Source organism: Tupaia chinensis, unplaced genomic scaffold (genome assembly GCF_000334495.1).
Source record: "Tupaia chinensis unplaced genomic scaffold, TupChi_1.0 Scaffold138665_1, whole genome shotgun sequence".
Taxonomy (NCBI): domain Eukaryota; kingdom Metazoa; phylum Chordata; class Mammalia; order Scandentia; family Tupaiidae; genus Tupaia; species Tupaia belangeri.
The window spans coordinates 745,055-758,699 of record NW_006198557.1 but is presented as its reverse complement, the minus strand read 5'-3'; the positions used below and the strand labels follow the sequence as shown (position 1 = coordinate 758,699).

The 13,645-nt window shown below is 52.2% G+C and overlaps 1 protein-coding gene across 6 annotated transcripts in view; it reads left to right on the top strand.

The window, feature by feature from the left end:
* Window positions 1–5,915: 5,915 nt before the first annotated feature.
* ILF3 (interleukin enhancer binding factor 3) overlaps window positions 5,916–13,645 on the top strand; it is a 19,093-nt gene continuing 11,363 nt past the window's right edge. For 5 of the 6 annotated variants that reach the window (XM_014592867.2, XM_014592866.2, XM_014592865.2 and 2 more), the window contains exons 1-7: window positions 5,937–6,050; window positions 6,346–6,384; window positions 6,796–7,022; window positions 7,170–7,347; window positions 11,483–11,630; window positions 12,880–12,971; window positions 13,355–13,450. In XM_014592867.2, coding sequence (XP_014448353.1) covers window positions 6,048–6,050; window positions 6,346–6,384; window positions 6,796–7,022; window positions 7,170–7,347; window positions 11,483–11,630; window positions 12,880–12,971; window positions 13,355–13,450 — 783 coding nt within the window. In that variant the 5' untranslated portion in view covers window positions 5,937–6,047. Of the gene's footprint in view, window positions 6,051–6,345; window positions 6,385–6,795; window positions 7,023–7,169; window positions 7,348–11,482; window positions 11,631–12,879; window positions 12,972–13,354; window positions 13,451–13,645 lie in introns of all 6 variants that reach the window. The other variant, XM_006161525.3, reaches the window with a different exon arrangement.

Below are 13,645 nucleotides of genomic sequence, written 5' to 3'. Positions count from 1 at the left end.
CCGAGGACTCCTGGATCCACGAGCCAGGTGTGTGACCAGGGCGCTGGCCTCCCTGAGGCTGGCTTGGATAGCCGGTCTGGGCTCACAGACAGGCCAGTCTTGTGTTTTGCTACTATAAAGCGTGTAGGTTCCTGGGGGAGGGGCACCCAGCTGTGAGGGTGGAGGGTTGGCTACACCACAGTCCCTTCTCCACTCTCCTCGCCGAAGTTTGGATGTGCACCAGCATGTTTTTGAAGCCACTGGGTCCGAGATGGAAACCGTGCAGTCGCCTTAACCACCACACCCCTAGCCGGCCCACAAAGCTGGGTTTCTTGCCTTGTACAGAAGTGAGAACTCCAATTTCTAAACATTTGTTACAGTTTAAAATTAATCTTCTTAGTGCTTTGTGGGGTTCAGGATTTTGGGCACGCACACACGCCTGACATGAGTTTGAAGCCACTGAATCCAAGATTCAGACTGGGGTTAAGAGTCAGCTGCATGGGAGTTCAGTGACGTAACTACTACGCCATCTTCTGGTCCCAGATTTTTCCCCCTTCTGGTTTCTCATGGGGTGTGTGTGCTCAGTGATGGAGGGCGGATCTCTTCTTGGGGTTCTGGACACACTGGCCTATGCTCCTGTCATGTTTTTCAAGCCAGCAGGTCTGGGGTTTGAACCACACAGTTGGCCGTGTGGGATCCAGCTACCCCAACCATGACCCCTTCAGCGGGCCCACAGATTAGGTTTTTGTTTTTAGTTTTTAGGTTTTTGTTATAGGGCATATGCACTTGCTGGAGGTGGGGAGGAGAGAAAAATCACTCCCCGGAGGAATGGCCATGCCTCAGTCCCTTCTCCTCCAGTCACCTCTTTCAATTTTGGGACACCCCCCATGCACACCCAATGTGATTTTCAAGCCGCAAGTTGGAGACTTGAACCGCGGTTGACCCTGTGAGGATCAGCACTTTAAGAATTATTTATTTATTTCTTCTTCTTCAATTTGATTTAGGGGAGTGAGTGAGAAAGGAAGCCGCCAGGTCTGGGACTCGAACTGCTGTCAGCCATGTGGGAGTCCAGGGCCCCAACCACCATACCACCCGCTGGCCCCAAGAATTAATTTTTTCATTACTATTGTTAGTTTTAATTTTCCGTAGGGCACGTGTGCTCACCAGAGATAGACAGTGAGAAAGCAAGCTGCCAGGTCTTGGAGTCGAACCTTGGTTGGCCATGTGGGAGTCCAGTGTCTTTACCACCACACCCCCTTCTGGCACAAATCAGTGTATTTTTTGTGTTGGATTTCAAACTAACCTGCAGAAAGTGGCAGTCTTCGCTCTACAGGTTACAGACTTGAGATCAGTGTTTCCGGTTCTTTCCATCTTTCCAGATCTCTGAAGTAATGCAGAGATTTCGCACATGCTGTTCGGTGAGTGTTGACCACTGTGGATACCCAACCACTGTCAAGAGATAGACGGGGGCATTCAGGTGGCGTGGTGGTCAAGGCATCAGGACCCCGCATGGTCAAGTACGCTGTTCAAGTCTTGGACCCGGAGGCTTGAGAAACACGATGGGCACGTGCCTGCGAGCCTGCCTGAAATCTGGAAAGGAGAACAGAGAAGGGATTGCAGCACGGCTCTCCACTCTTGGGGTTGATTTCTCACTTTCCCTCATGCACTATTTAGCAGACTAAGAACAAAAGGAGGAAAAAGAAAGACAACTAGACTGTTGCTCTAGCCCCCTCCCCCCCAAGTCTTTTAGGGCCCCTTCTCAGGTGATCCTTACCACAGCCTCTGGAGACAATCTATTCTGGGTGGTTTTCCGTCATTCATTCATTTTGCCTGACTTAGAACCTCACAGAGGTGGAAGCAGTACTACTGCAATTCTAAGAGACAGCCTCTCACTGAGGTCCCAGGCCTCTTGCCTCCAATTGCATCCCTCCTGCGTCGGCCTCCGGAGTAACTAGGGATACCGTACATGCCAGCGTGACTAGCCATTCTCCCATTCTCTCCCCCTCCCCCAATTTATTTATTCTACAAGTGAATGGGGGGAGCATGCCCAGCAGCTTGGTGATGCACCACCAGCTTCAACCAGTCCCAGATCCTGGGCACGTGGGCCTGGTGTACTTATGGGGGTCACCAGACACAAACCTGGAACCTTGTCATCTGGGTCAGCCTCACAGAGCCTCTTGGGTCTTTTTTGTTTTTTTAAAAAGGTGTTTTTGCCTTAGGGCACGTGTACTCTCTGGATAGAGAGAGAGACAGAGATGTGAGAAGGACAGTGAGAAATCACTTCCCACAGGATGGCCATTCTCCTCCTGGGATCTTGGGCATGCATGCACGTGCGCTGGTGTGAGTTTCAAGCCACTGATCAGGTTCAGGACTCAGACCATGATCAGCCATGTGGAAGTCCAGTGATGTAACTAACCACTGTGCCATCTGCTGGCTCCAGAGTGTCGTGTTTACTGCTCCTTTCCTGCCTTAAGCAATTTTTTTTTTTTAGGAGGGAGGGAGGTTTTTGCTACAGGGCATGTATGCTTGCCAGTAAGACAGGGAGAAGAAGAGAGACAGAAAGCGAGAAATCAACCCCCAGAGGGGGGTGGCCATGCTGCAATCCCTTCTCCATTCTTTTTTCGGGATCTTGGGTGTGTGTGAGTTTAAGCTACCGGGTCTGGGACTCGAACTGTGGTCGACTACATGGAAGTCCAGCTTTTTTTTTTTTTACTATGGGGGTGCATGCACAGACAGAGAAAGAGGAAAATGGAGAGATCACTTCCCAGGGGAATGGCCACACCATAGTCTCTTTTCCTCTAGTCTTCTGCGATTTGGGGCACATGCCTCTCTGATTTTCAAGCTGCTTGGTCTGTGACTCCAACCACAGAGTTGGGCGTGTGGGATTCAGTGCTGGCCCCACGGCCGAATGAAGAGGTCTTGGCACTTGGAACTGTGGTTTAAAGTCTCTAAGTTGATATTCGTGGTGGAGGTGGAGTTTGAGGTGAGGAAATGGTAAGTGTATAATGGGACATTGGCTCATGGCACCATAGAGAAGGAAGGATTGTTTTGTTTTAGAGATTTTTGCTGGAGAGACAAAGTGAGAAATCACCCCGGGGGTGGGGGGGAATGGTCACGCCACAATCCCTTCTCCTTTCTCTTGAGATGTTGGGCACGCATGCACATGCATCTGGCGTGAGTTTGAAGCCACCGCGTCCAGGACTTGAACTGCAGTTGAATATGTGGGAGTCCAGCGATGTAACCATTATACCATCTCCTTGTCCCAGGAAGGATTTTCTTTTTGGGGGTGCACTAAATGGCTATGTCAGAGGGAACAGGGCTTGCCTGCCACAGCTGCCCACACAGCGATCCCAGCTTCCAGCCCAGTGCCTGGCGGGGAAGAGATCCCTGCAGACTACCTGTTGAATAAGTAGGATCGATCAGATGGCGGAGATACCAGCTTCCTGTGCCCACGACTTGTGTGGCTGAAGAATTGGGATAGCACCGGGGGCTGACTGACTGCCATTGAGCTCAGGGGCGTTGCCCATGCTGGTCTCAGAGCAGGCTGTCACTGATTTCCTCATCTTTGCTGGCGTTTTGGATTACCAGCTTAGTCTGCCCTTAGGTAAAAGTGCTTAGGTTTACTAGGCATTGACAAGGAAACTCCTGGGGGTCACCAGGTGGCATGGTGGTTAAGGCACTTTACCTCCCAAATGGCCACCTCCAGTTGTCCTCAGACTTGGCGGCTTGCTCTCACTTTCTCCTCTCTGGTGAGCACATGTGCCCTATAGAAAACCTAAAAATAGGGACCAGCATTTGGCGTAATGGCTATGTCGCTGGACTCCCATGTAGTCAACTGCGGTTTGAGTCTCAGACCAGGTGGCTTAAACTCATGCCGGGCACGTGTGCGTGCGTGCCCAAGATCCCGAGAGGAGAATGGAGGAGAAGGGATTGCGGCGTGGCCATCCCCCCTGGGGGGTGATTTCTCGCTTTCTGTCTCTGTCTTGCTGGCAAGCGCACGTGCCCTATAGCCAAAACAGAAAAAAAAAACCTTAAAAATAAAAAAAAATTTTTTAAAGACTAAAAGAAAAAAACTGTGAGGGGACTTTTCAGACATGCCCAGTGAATCCCTGCATCTCTCTCCATCACCTGGGCCTGAACAGCCATCGGAGATTTGTGATCTTGTTTTAGTCCCTGCTCCTCGAGCGGTGGCGTCGTTTAGAACAGATGCCAGTCGTTGATTTGCGCCATAAAGTTATCTTAAATGTATCAGACAGACAAAGGCTTTCTTTTCCAACACAGCGGTGCCACACTCACCCGACTACCTGTAAGACAGTCCCGTTACCGGCAGCGCTCGGGCCTGCGCCCGCTCTTCACGGAGCCCCTTGGCAGCCTGGTGGGGTCTAGGTCCTGGCGCTGCCGTTTAGAAATTTATTTACAATTGGTTTTTATTTTTTTATTTTTCAAATTTCCAGAGGGCATGAGCCTCTGCCAGAGAGAGGGAGAAAGCACCCCCGAGCCGGTGCCATCTCACCACCATCCATTCTTCTCTATTTCCTTATCCTGTCAAAATGTTGGGCCTGTGTGTGTGTGTGTGTGTGTGTGGACGCACGCGTGTGTGCCTGTGTGCGCACGTGCTTCAACACACCAGGGCTGAGATTTGAAGTCAGCCACGGGGGATCCGGCTGACTTAGCGCTAGGCTATAGCACCAGCCCCTCCGGGGTGCCCTTTTGAGGGTCAGGGGCCTTTTTGTTACTTACTTCACACAGGTGGACCTCCTTCTCAAGTAGGTAGGCACATTTCTGTACCGGAGCAGGGACAGAGCTGTATGCAGGTGCATCAGAGCCACATGGTTTCTGGCTGGTCAGGCAGTGTCTCGGGCTCAGGCCTGAGTGAGGGTCCTACTTGGTGATGACCCAGCAGCTGACCGAGAGCCCAGGCAACAGCGAGCCGCCAGCTCCACCCTTCCCCCCTCTGCATCCGCTCACAGTTCCATCAGGAAGCTTTTGACCCTGCCATGTCCTGTTGCTTAGCTCTGCAGGAGTGTCACCCACCTGTGGACCCTTAGTGTTCTGTTTTGTTTTTACCTTTATTCATCATTACTATAATTAACTACAGGGCATGTACACTCACCAGAGAGAGAGTCAGGAAACTTTAGAATTGCTAGGCAGTCCTGAAGCCTTGTAGGAAGGTCCTGCTCGGCTGCTCCTGTAGCGCCTACCCCGAAGTGTCTGCCTGCGGTGCTGGCTCCGGTGTCGCCAGTTTAGACCTTCGGGGCCAGTGCTGGGTCGGAGCGGTGCGGGAGTGGTGCGCGATGGCTTTCGTAGTGTCAGCTCCGTATTTGGAAGATCCCGCATGGACAGACTGCACTGAGTTCGGCTTGAGTAAGCTGCAGCCAGCGTGTTCTTTCGATTTCGCGGTGGTTTTAGTCGGAGCTAGATCCGTCCTGTCGTCTCTCCCTTGCCAAAGTTGATTCCAGAGGAGTGGCCCCTTGAGGGTAGTGGCCTTGTCTCCCTGCTGCTTGAGGCGGTAACGTCTGCGATGGCACCAAGGGCACGGCCTTCCTATCTCAGGGCCTCCTGCCGTCCCCACGTCTCATTCCCCTTTTTCTCTTCTCCAAACACCGAGGTTTTGGTGAACATTCTCCAGTTAGCATCGTAGCACTTCTTGGGGGAGGTTTGTATTTTGGTGTTTCATGTGTGTAAAAATTGGCATTCTTTGTATGACGGAAAGACAGAAGAACCGAAATAAAAACCATTCAGAGCGTGGGCCTGAAGTGAGACCTGGCTTCCAGAAACCAGCTGTTCTAGTGCGAAGGGACTTGAAGGGACTTCCGTAGTGCCTCGGCTTAGTGGCGGCTGGGAGATAAGGAGAAGGGCCCACTGCCCTGGGCCCCTCTGGAGCAGCAGGAGGCCGTCCCACTGCTACGTGTCTGACTGCAGAATCGAACCCACGCCCTCTGAGTGCGTGAAACTAAAAAGATTTTCTGATCTTGTAGATAGCTGAAGTATTGATAACATCAAGGAAATCGGTCACAATTTGAAAAGCAAAAGTTTGATTTCCAGACACTACAGAAAAAGAAGTCAGAATGGTAAGTTTCCTTTTCGATCACTAATACTGCTTCTTCATTCATGCACAAAGATGCGTGTAGAATTTCCCCAAAGCATTTGACGCTCTTAGCGTTTGTATTAGACTCAGTGAGGTATGCAGTAATGTGCTTCAGAGCAGTTCAGATGCAGTGGTCTCCCCCTTATCCGCGGTTTCGCTTTCTGCGGCCTGAAAATATGAAACAGAAAATTCTAGAAATGAACAGTGGTTAAGTTGTGAGTGTTAAGTTGCTCGTCACAATGCCTACGTCATTCACTCCACTTCATCTCGTCACGTAGGCATTGTACCATCACCACATCCTCACGGGAAGAAGGAAGGTGAGTACGGTACGGTACTGCGAGCTAGGTGACATCCACACGGCCTGAGTCGCAGCCTGTCGTTGAGACGGCCCTGTCTTACCATTACCGTTACAAGCTGGGCTGTCACAGGCATGTGTGTCGGAGAAAGCGTGCTCCGTGTAGGGTTAGGTACTGTACTGCCTGTGGTTTCAGGCATCCCCTGTGGGTCTTGGAACATGGCCACCGCAGATAAGGGGGGACTGTTGGAGCGTAGAAACGTGTAAAGTAAGGCCCCGTGTTCTCCCACTGCCCAGAGACCAGCGACACGCTTGGCTGTGCCGCTTCTTGGGCGTTAGTAGCGCGTAGTGGTCTGACCGTCACGTGACAGATAGAGCACTTCAGAGGCCTGGGCTGGCTACATTGCTCCAAACTGGCGTTTTGCATTTCCAGCGTCCCATGCGGATTTTCGTGAACGATGACCGCCACGTGATGGCAAAGCATTCTTCGGTTTACCCGACACAAGAGGAGCTGGAGGCGGTGCAGAACATGGTGTCGCACACCGAGCGCGCGCTCAAGGCTGTGTCCGACTGGATAGACGAGCAGGAGAAGGGCAGCGAGCAGGCCGAGGCCGACAACATGGATGTGCCTGCCGAGGACGAGAGCAAGGAAGGGGCCGGGTAGGTTGGGTCACATTCTCCCCCCTTTTCTGTCATTAGCCACTGCCCCCCCCCCCAGCACACCTATCCTGTGATTCTCCAGCCTTTGGAGGCTTCTGGGATCTGGCCAGACTGAACCCCCCACTGAACCTTTGAACCATCCCTCAGGGAACAGAAGACGGAGCACATTACCAGAACCCTGCGGGGTGTGATGCGGGTTGGGCTTGTGGCAAAGGGCCTTCTGCTCAAGGGGGACTTGGACCTGGAGCTGGTGCTGCTGTGTAAGGAGAAGCCCACAACTGCCCTTCTGGACAAGGTGGCCGACAACCTGGCCATCCAGCTTGCTGTAAGTGTGACCACGGGGTGGGCAGGGCATGCTAGTGGAGGGTGTGGGGCTGAGGGAGAAGGCCGGCTTGTGCAGGGCACCAGGAAGCCCCCCTCTCTCACCCTCGCTCCTGCTCTGCTTAGGTCTTCCCACCAGGGAGAAGGCAGGGCACTAGAGTGGCACCTGAGACAGTGCTGGCTACTGAGGGGCCAGTGCCCACCCAGCCCTAGGCTGCATGAGCCTGTGGTCATGACACACAGAGTTCACATACTCCGTGTATGACGTGGAGGTAGAAGAGGTAGCGCAGTTTCTAACTCTTCATCCCTGATCCAAGCCTGAATGTAGAATTCTTTTCCTCCATCTCGCCAGGATTTGGGGCATATGTATGCACTCACAGCTGGTGTGTCTACAGCTGGGATTTAATCTGCAGTTGGTCACAGAGGATCTGGCTCCCTTTACTTTTTGTTTTTGTGTGTGTATGTGAGAGGTTTTTGCCATAGGGCGCGTGCGCTCACCCGAGAGACAGAGACAGAAAGCAAGAAATCACCCCACAGTTAGGATGGCCACACCTTCTCCTCTTGGGATCTTGGGCACGCGCACGACACGTGTGCGCCGAGAGTTTAAGCCGCCAGGTCTAGGACTCGAACTGCGGTTGACTACATGGGAGTCCAGCGACAAAGCCATTATACTAACTGCTGGTCCCTGTAGATAGTGTTTTTAAAAAGCTTATTTATAAGCCAGCGGGCGGTGTGGTGGTTGAGGGCGTTGGATTTCACCTGGCTAACCATAATTCAGGTTGCGGACCTGGTAGCTTGCTTTCTCACTCTTTTTTCCTCTCATGCTCTGATTAAAAAGCTCTTTTTTAAAAAAAAATAAAAGTATTACATAATGGTCTCTGATAGTTTTTTTTTTTTTTTTTAAAGAATATTTTATTAACTTTATTTTCTTAATCTTTTTTTTGGGGGGGAGGTTTTTGCTATAGGGCGCATGTGTTCGCCAGGAAGACACAGACAGACAGAAAGTGAGAAATCACCCCCCCCCAGGGGGGATGGCCTTGCTACAATCCCTTCTCCTTTCTCCTCTTGGGATCTTGGACATGCATGCACACAAGCCTGGCGTGAGTTTAAGCCACCGAGACCAGGACTCGAACCGCAGTCAACTACATGGGAGTCCAGTGACATAGCCATTATACCATCTGCTGGTTCCTTACTTATTGATTGATTGGGGGCAGGGGAGAGAGAGAAAGCTACCAGGTCCAAGACTTGAACCGTGGTTGGTTGTGCAGGAGTCCAATGCTCCCAACCACGATGCCACCTGCTGGCTTCACTGTTAGTTTTTTTTTTTTTTGAAAGGTTTTTGCTATAGAGTGGATGCGTTCTCCAGAAAGAGAAAGACAGAAAGTGAGAAATCACCCCTCTGTGAATGGCCGCACTGCAATCCCTTTTCCGTTCTTCTCTCGGCATATTGGGCATGCACACACATGCTCCCGGCGTGAGTTTAAGCTACTGGGCCCAGGTCTTGAACCACGGTCAACTACATGGGAGTCCAGCAACGTAGCCATTAGGCCACCTGTTCATCCCCACCACTGTTACTATTTTTTTTAAGAGAGATTTTTTTTTTGCTCTAGGTCACGTATGCTTGCCAGAGAGATAAAAGACAAGAAATCACCCCCCATGGGGATGGCCATGCTGCAGTTCCTCCTCCTACATTCACTTCTCAGAATCTTGGGCATACACGCACACACACCTGGCGTGAGTTTAAGATGCCAGGTCTGGGTCTGGGACTGGAATCACTGACTAACTCATTATGCCATCTGCTGGCCCCCGTTACTGTTACTTTTTAAAAGCTATTATGAAAGAGAGAGATACATCATCCCTCCTCAACAGACTCTTGACACGCAGTCCATTCCCAGCCCCTGCAGTTCTGGGTCATGGGCCCACCCATGCCCAGAGCATTTAGGAGGTCTCCGGATGCAAGCTCAGCTCCCCGTGTGAGTCATCCTCATAGTGTTGGTTTTACTGCTGAGCCGCCGTCCAGCCCGCTCTGGGCATTTCTAGAGCACTTACAAGGCCAGACCCAAAGCTGCACGAGCTCCTCCCTGGTATTATCTTGTCCTCTGAGTATTACGGGTGATAAGACTGAAGTGCAGGGCCGCGGAGAAACTAACTGACCTCGGGGTGTTGCTGGGGTTTGGAGGCATCAGAACCTCTGTGCGACTTCGCCCTGCGCCATGTCTTCAGGCAGCCGTCGCCTTGGACGCAGCTACAGAACCAGCAGGAGAAAGTGAAAATGACCCCTAAGCCTCACTCCTTAGGAAGAAGGCCGCAGCCCACGTTCATACGTAATCTGTGTTCTGTGGCGCGGCAGCCAATTGCGGTGGTTCAGGGCAGAGATCAGAATCTAATTATGTCTCTAATGCCACATGTTGGGTACTTCTGAGAAGCTATTTAGGGTAAAGCTGTAAAGATGTCTTGGTAATAATTTTTCCCCACAAGTTTTTTAGTTTCCTGAGACACAGAGAGTGCATCCCCAGCAGGGCACTCGCTGGCCCACCCCATCCCAGCTTGTTGTGGGTACACAGGCCTCTTGTCTGAGGTCCTGGAACGCAGACCTGGGACTCATCCCACACCCACGTTGGTCCGGTGGCACAGACACTGTGCTACTCGCTGGCTTCCTAGGTCATTTTTTCAGTTTATTCTTGTAAGTAAAAAGTAAGTAAAGCAAATCAGTGTGTAGGAATTTCTAAAGGAGAAAGAAATTGTGTAGAGTCAGTTCCTGGACCACTTGGTGGCATCGTGGTTAAGGTGCTGGACTTCCATATGGCTGACCGTTAGTTTGAGTCCCAGACCTGGTGGCTTTCTCACTTTCCCCTTCTCTTGCTCTCTTTCGTTAAATTAAAAAAAATAATAATAACAAATAAAATTAAGAAATAGTGTTAAAAAAAAGTCAGTCCCTAGAGGTAAAAATAGTAGGTCTTACTATCGTTTGAGAGAGTGGTTAATGGGAGTGGTTTTCCTCCAGAGGACATTTGTCTGGAGCCGGGATGGGGAGTGGGCCCTTGTAGCCCCCCAGGGGCAGGGCTGCGGAATGATGACTCAGCAGCAGCCCTCAGCCAACACCTGTCCTGCCCAGGAGGTCAGTCGCACTGAGCTTGAGAATCGCAGCTTACAGTTCTCATTTCATTTTCTTCCCCCTCCAACGTGATACTTACTTTGCTTCCTGTAATAACAACAACAAAAACGAAGCTTGAAATGCCTTCATCAAGTCGTCTACATTGGCATACAGAAGGAAGCAGGCCCAGCACTAGCTCTTGGGGCTCTGCAGGCCAACCACAGGGCTCGATTCTTGGCCCACCTAAAAGCTGGCTCAGAGGTGCACACCTGGAATTCCAGGGTCTGAGGCAGGAGGGTGGGACATGCAGGGTCCTTCCTTTTTCATGTAGAAAGAAGAAAGCTCAAGTTAGACTGTCAGGAAGGCCTTTCAGTGCAGCACTTGCAGCGAGTACCACCTTGCGTGTGCTTCGTGGGAGGCCGGCCATCTACCACGCGGGGTTCGCTCCCCGCTGTCTGGTGGCTGGATGCTGGCTCAGGGTGCAGGTCATGTCGTTGAGTCCCTTTTACAAATCAGACACCTCATTCCTTATTTGTAACATTGCCAAAGAGCCAACGTGTGCACATCCCTCCTCTGCTCCTCACCCCAGTCAGTTATCGACGTGCACGCACACTTGCCTGGCGTGTTTCTCAGGCTGCCGAGTTCAGGGTCTGAATGCTGTCAGCCATGTGGAAATTTGCTCCCAGTGCACAGCACTTAGCCACTGCGCTGTGGGCTAGGCCCTAAAACCTCACTCACTCCAGTTAGCAGCTACAGAGTGAGGAGAGGAAGATTCACACCCTGCTCTCGCCTGGACCCCAGGCCTTTTCCTCTTCAGTTTTAAAGCTCCCTGTGGATATTGCTTCTTACATTGCAGAGTTAAGTCGCCCCTCACTGGGGTAGCCAGGAAATTGCCGGCTAGAGGGTGGCCCTGCCTGCTGTGATGCAGACACTTCAGTTCATCACGCCCCCAGAAGTGGGGTCATCGCTCGCAGGATCCTGTGGAGCAGAGCGCAGTGTTGATTACCTTGAGACAGTGTTTTGAAAGTTGCCTTTTCTCTTTTAGGCTGTAACAGAAGACAAGTATGAAATACTCCAATCTGTGGATGATGCCGCAATTGTGATAAAAAACACAAAGGAGCCTCCATTGTCCCTGACCATCCACCTGACATCCCCCGTTGTCAGAGAAGAAATGGAGAAAGCGGGAGCTGGAGGTAGGAAGGCCGAGAGTGGCCGGCAGGGCTTGGGGACCTGCTGTCCCTCCATGTCCAACGTGCTATTCGGTTTTAGACTGCTTTGTAAAGCAGCCCGGTGTAGAACTGCCCTCCTTTACTCGGAGATCACAGCTCCTGAGGGCTTTGAGTACTGAGGACTCTGGCACAGTGGGTGCCCTAAAAGTGAGTAGCACTTCTCATTGGGGACCGCACCATTTCGGCTTATCATAATCCGTGAGTGTTCTCAAACATGAGCTTTGCGCCTGTTTATTTTTTGTTGTTGAGCCCTTCTCTGGCCTTGGAAAAGTGTGTCCCTGGGACGCGTAGGGCTTTTAAACTGCAAGACAACCACATGGCTCAAGTGCGAGCTCCTCGCCGGAGTTAGGCAGACAGCCTGTGCTGCAGCGGAGCCCAGGGCTGCTCATCGGCTGCTGTCAGCACTGCAGGCCCGGGAGTGGCTCACGCCATCGAGCTGATGGTGCAGAGTTTGAATAAAGTTTTCAGCAGTAGTACAGTTTGCAAAGCTAGCCTTTGTGCCTACACCACTGGTGGCGCTTCCACAATTCGGAGTCCACCTGGGGCCCTCCTGAGCCTTCTCCCAGGCTTTACCCAAACCCAAAAGGCAGCTGGCAGGAAAGACAGAACGGTCCCGATTAGCTGCAGCATAGGTTGACTTCCCCCGTCCGATTCCAACCACAACGCCAAGTCCTTCAAGTTTCTCAGGTTAGGGACGCTGGACCTTTGACCAACAGGACTCTCTCTGTCAAGGGCTGGGGCTAGGGCAGTCTCCCGGGGGGGCGGAGGCGCTCCCTAGGCTACAGATGCCTCAGGGCTGACGTGGAAACGGGGAGTTCGTTTCTACTCCCCCCACCTTTTTTCCCTATGGAAACTAAGCCTGGCTTGTTCATTGGGGGAGCGGGGAGGAGCAGAGGAATGGTCGCTTACAAGATAGGACCTGCCTGTCTCCCCGTCCCCTGCCCCATGAGGTGGGTCCTCTTGGAAGTACTCCCTGCTTCCTTTTTTTGTTTTCTGTTTCTTTGGGCTTTTTGGAGGGACCTCCTTTTTTGACCGTTCCCTCTGAGGGCAGGCAGAGTTGCACGCACTCTGGATTCTCCTTCCCTGGTAGGGTGGAGACGAATCCAGCTCTGGGAGCTCAGCTGCCCTTTAGGAAGCTGCCACGTCCCCTTTCCACCTGACAGAAACCCCTTGGTCAAACTGTGCCTTGTCTTCTTATTCCACCCATGAATAGAAACGCTATCAGTCAACGACCCCCCGGACGTTCTGGACAGGCAGAAATGCCTTGCTGCCTTGGCGTCCCTCCGACACGCCAAGTGGTTCCAGGTTTGCATTTTGTTCTTCTATTTGTCTTTCGGTAGCGAATGCCTCAGTTTTAACTCGGCTAACTTTGACCACGATGTCACTTTAACGTTGATGTTACCCGTGCCAAACTTAGCCCCTGGGGCCGAGCAGTGGCTAAAGGAGTGCACGTCCCCAGATTGACGCCCCCCAGGAGCGGGCGCCTGAGTAGGTGGGCTGCTGCTGCTTTGTGTTAAGGGTAACGTTCCTCTTGGACACCTGACCGTGTTGTTGCTGCATACCTGCTCGACGGTCGTGAGCCTTTCCCAGTTACCCTTGGCAAAGCAGCACCACGAGACTCGTGCTTTTCTTGTGTTCCTCGTACTCAGGGGCAGCCTCGGCCTAATGCCTGTGCTTCCTTCCTCTAGGCCAGAGCCAATGGGCTGAAGTCGTGCGTCATTGTCATCCGGGTCCTGAGGGACCTGTGCACCCGCGTGCCCACCTGGGGTCCCCTTCGAGGCTGGGTAAGATGCTGGGCAGCTTTGGCCATGGGAGTGGTATAGGTCAGGAGGCGTAGAGCGCCCCATGGGTGCTGCGAGTACTGGGCGGACTCTGGGCAGGCGTGGCTGACATGGCTCCTTTGGCGCTAATCCTAGGGCAGCTCTTGGGTATTCTCACCCAGATCTGGCAGAGGGAGCCAGGGAGCCCCTACCAGAGGG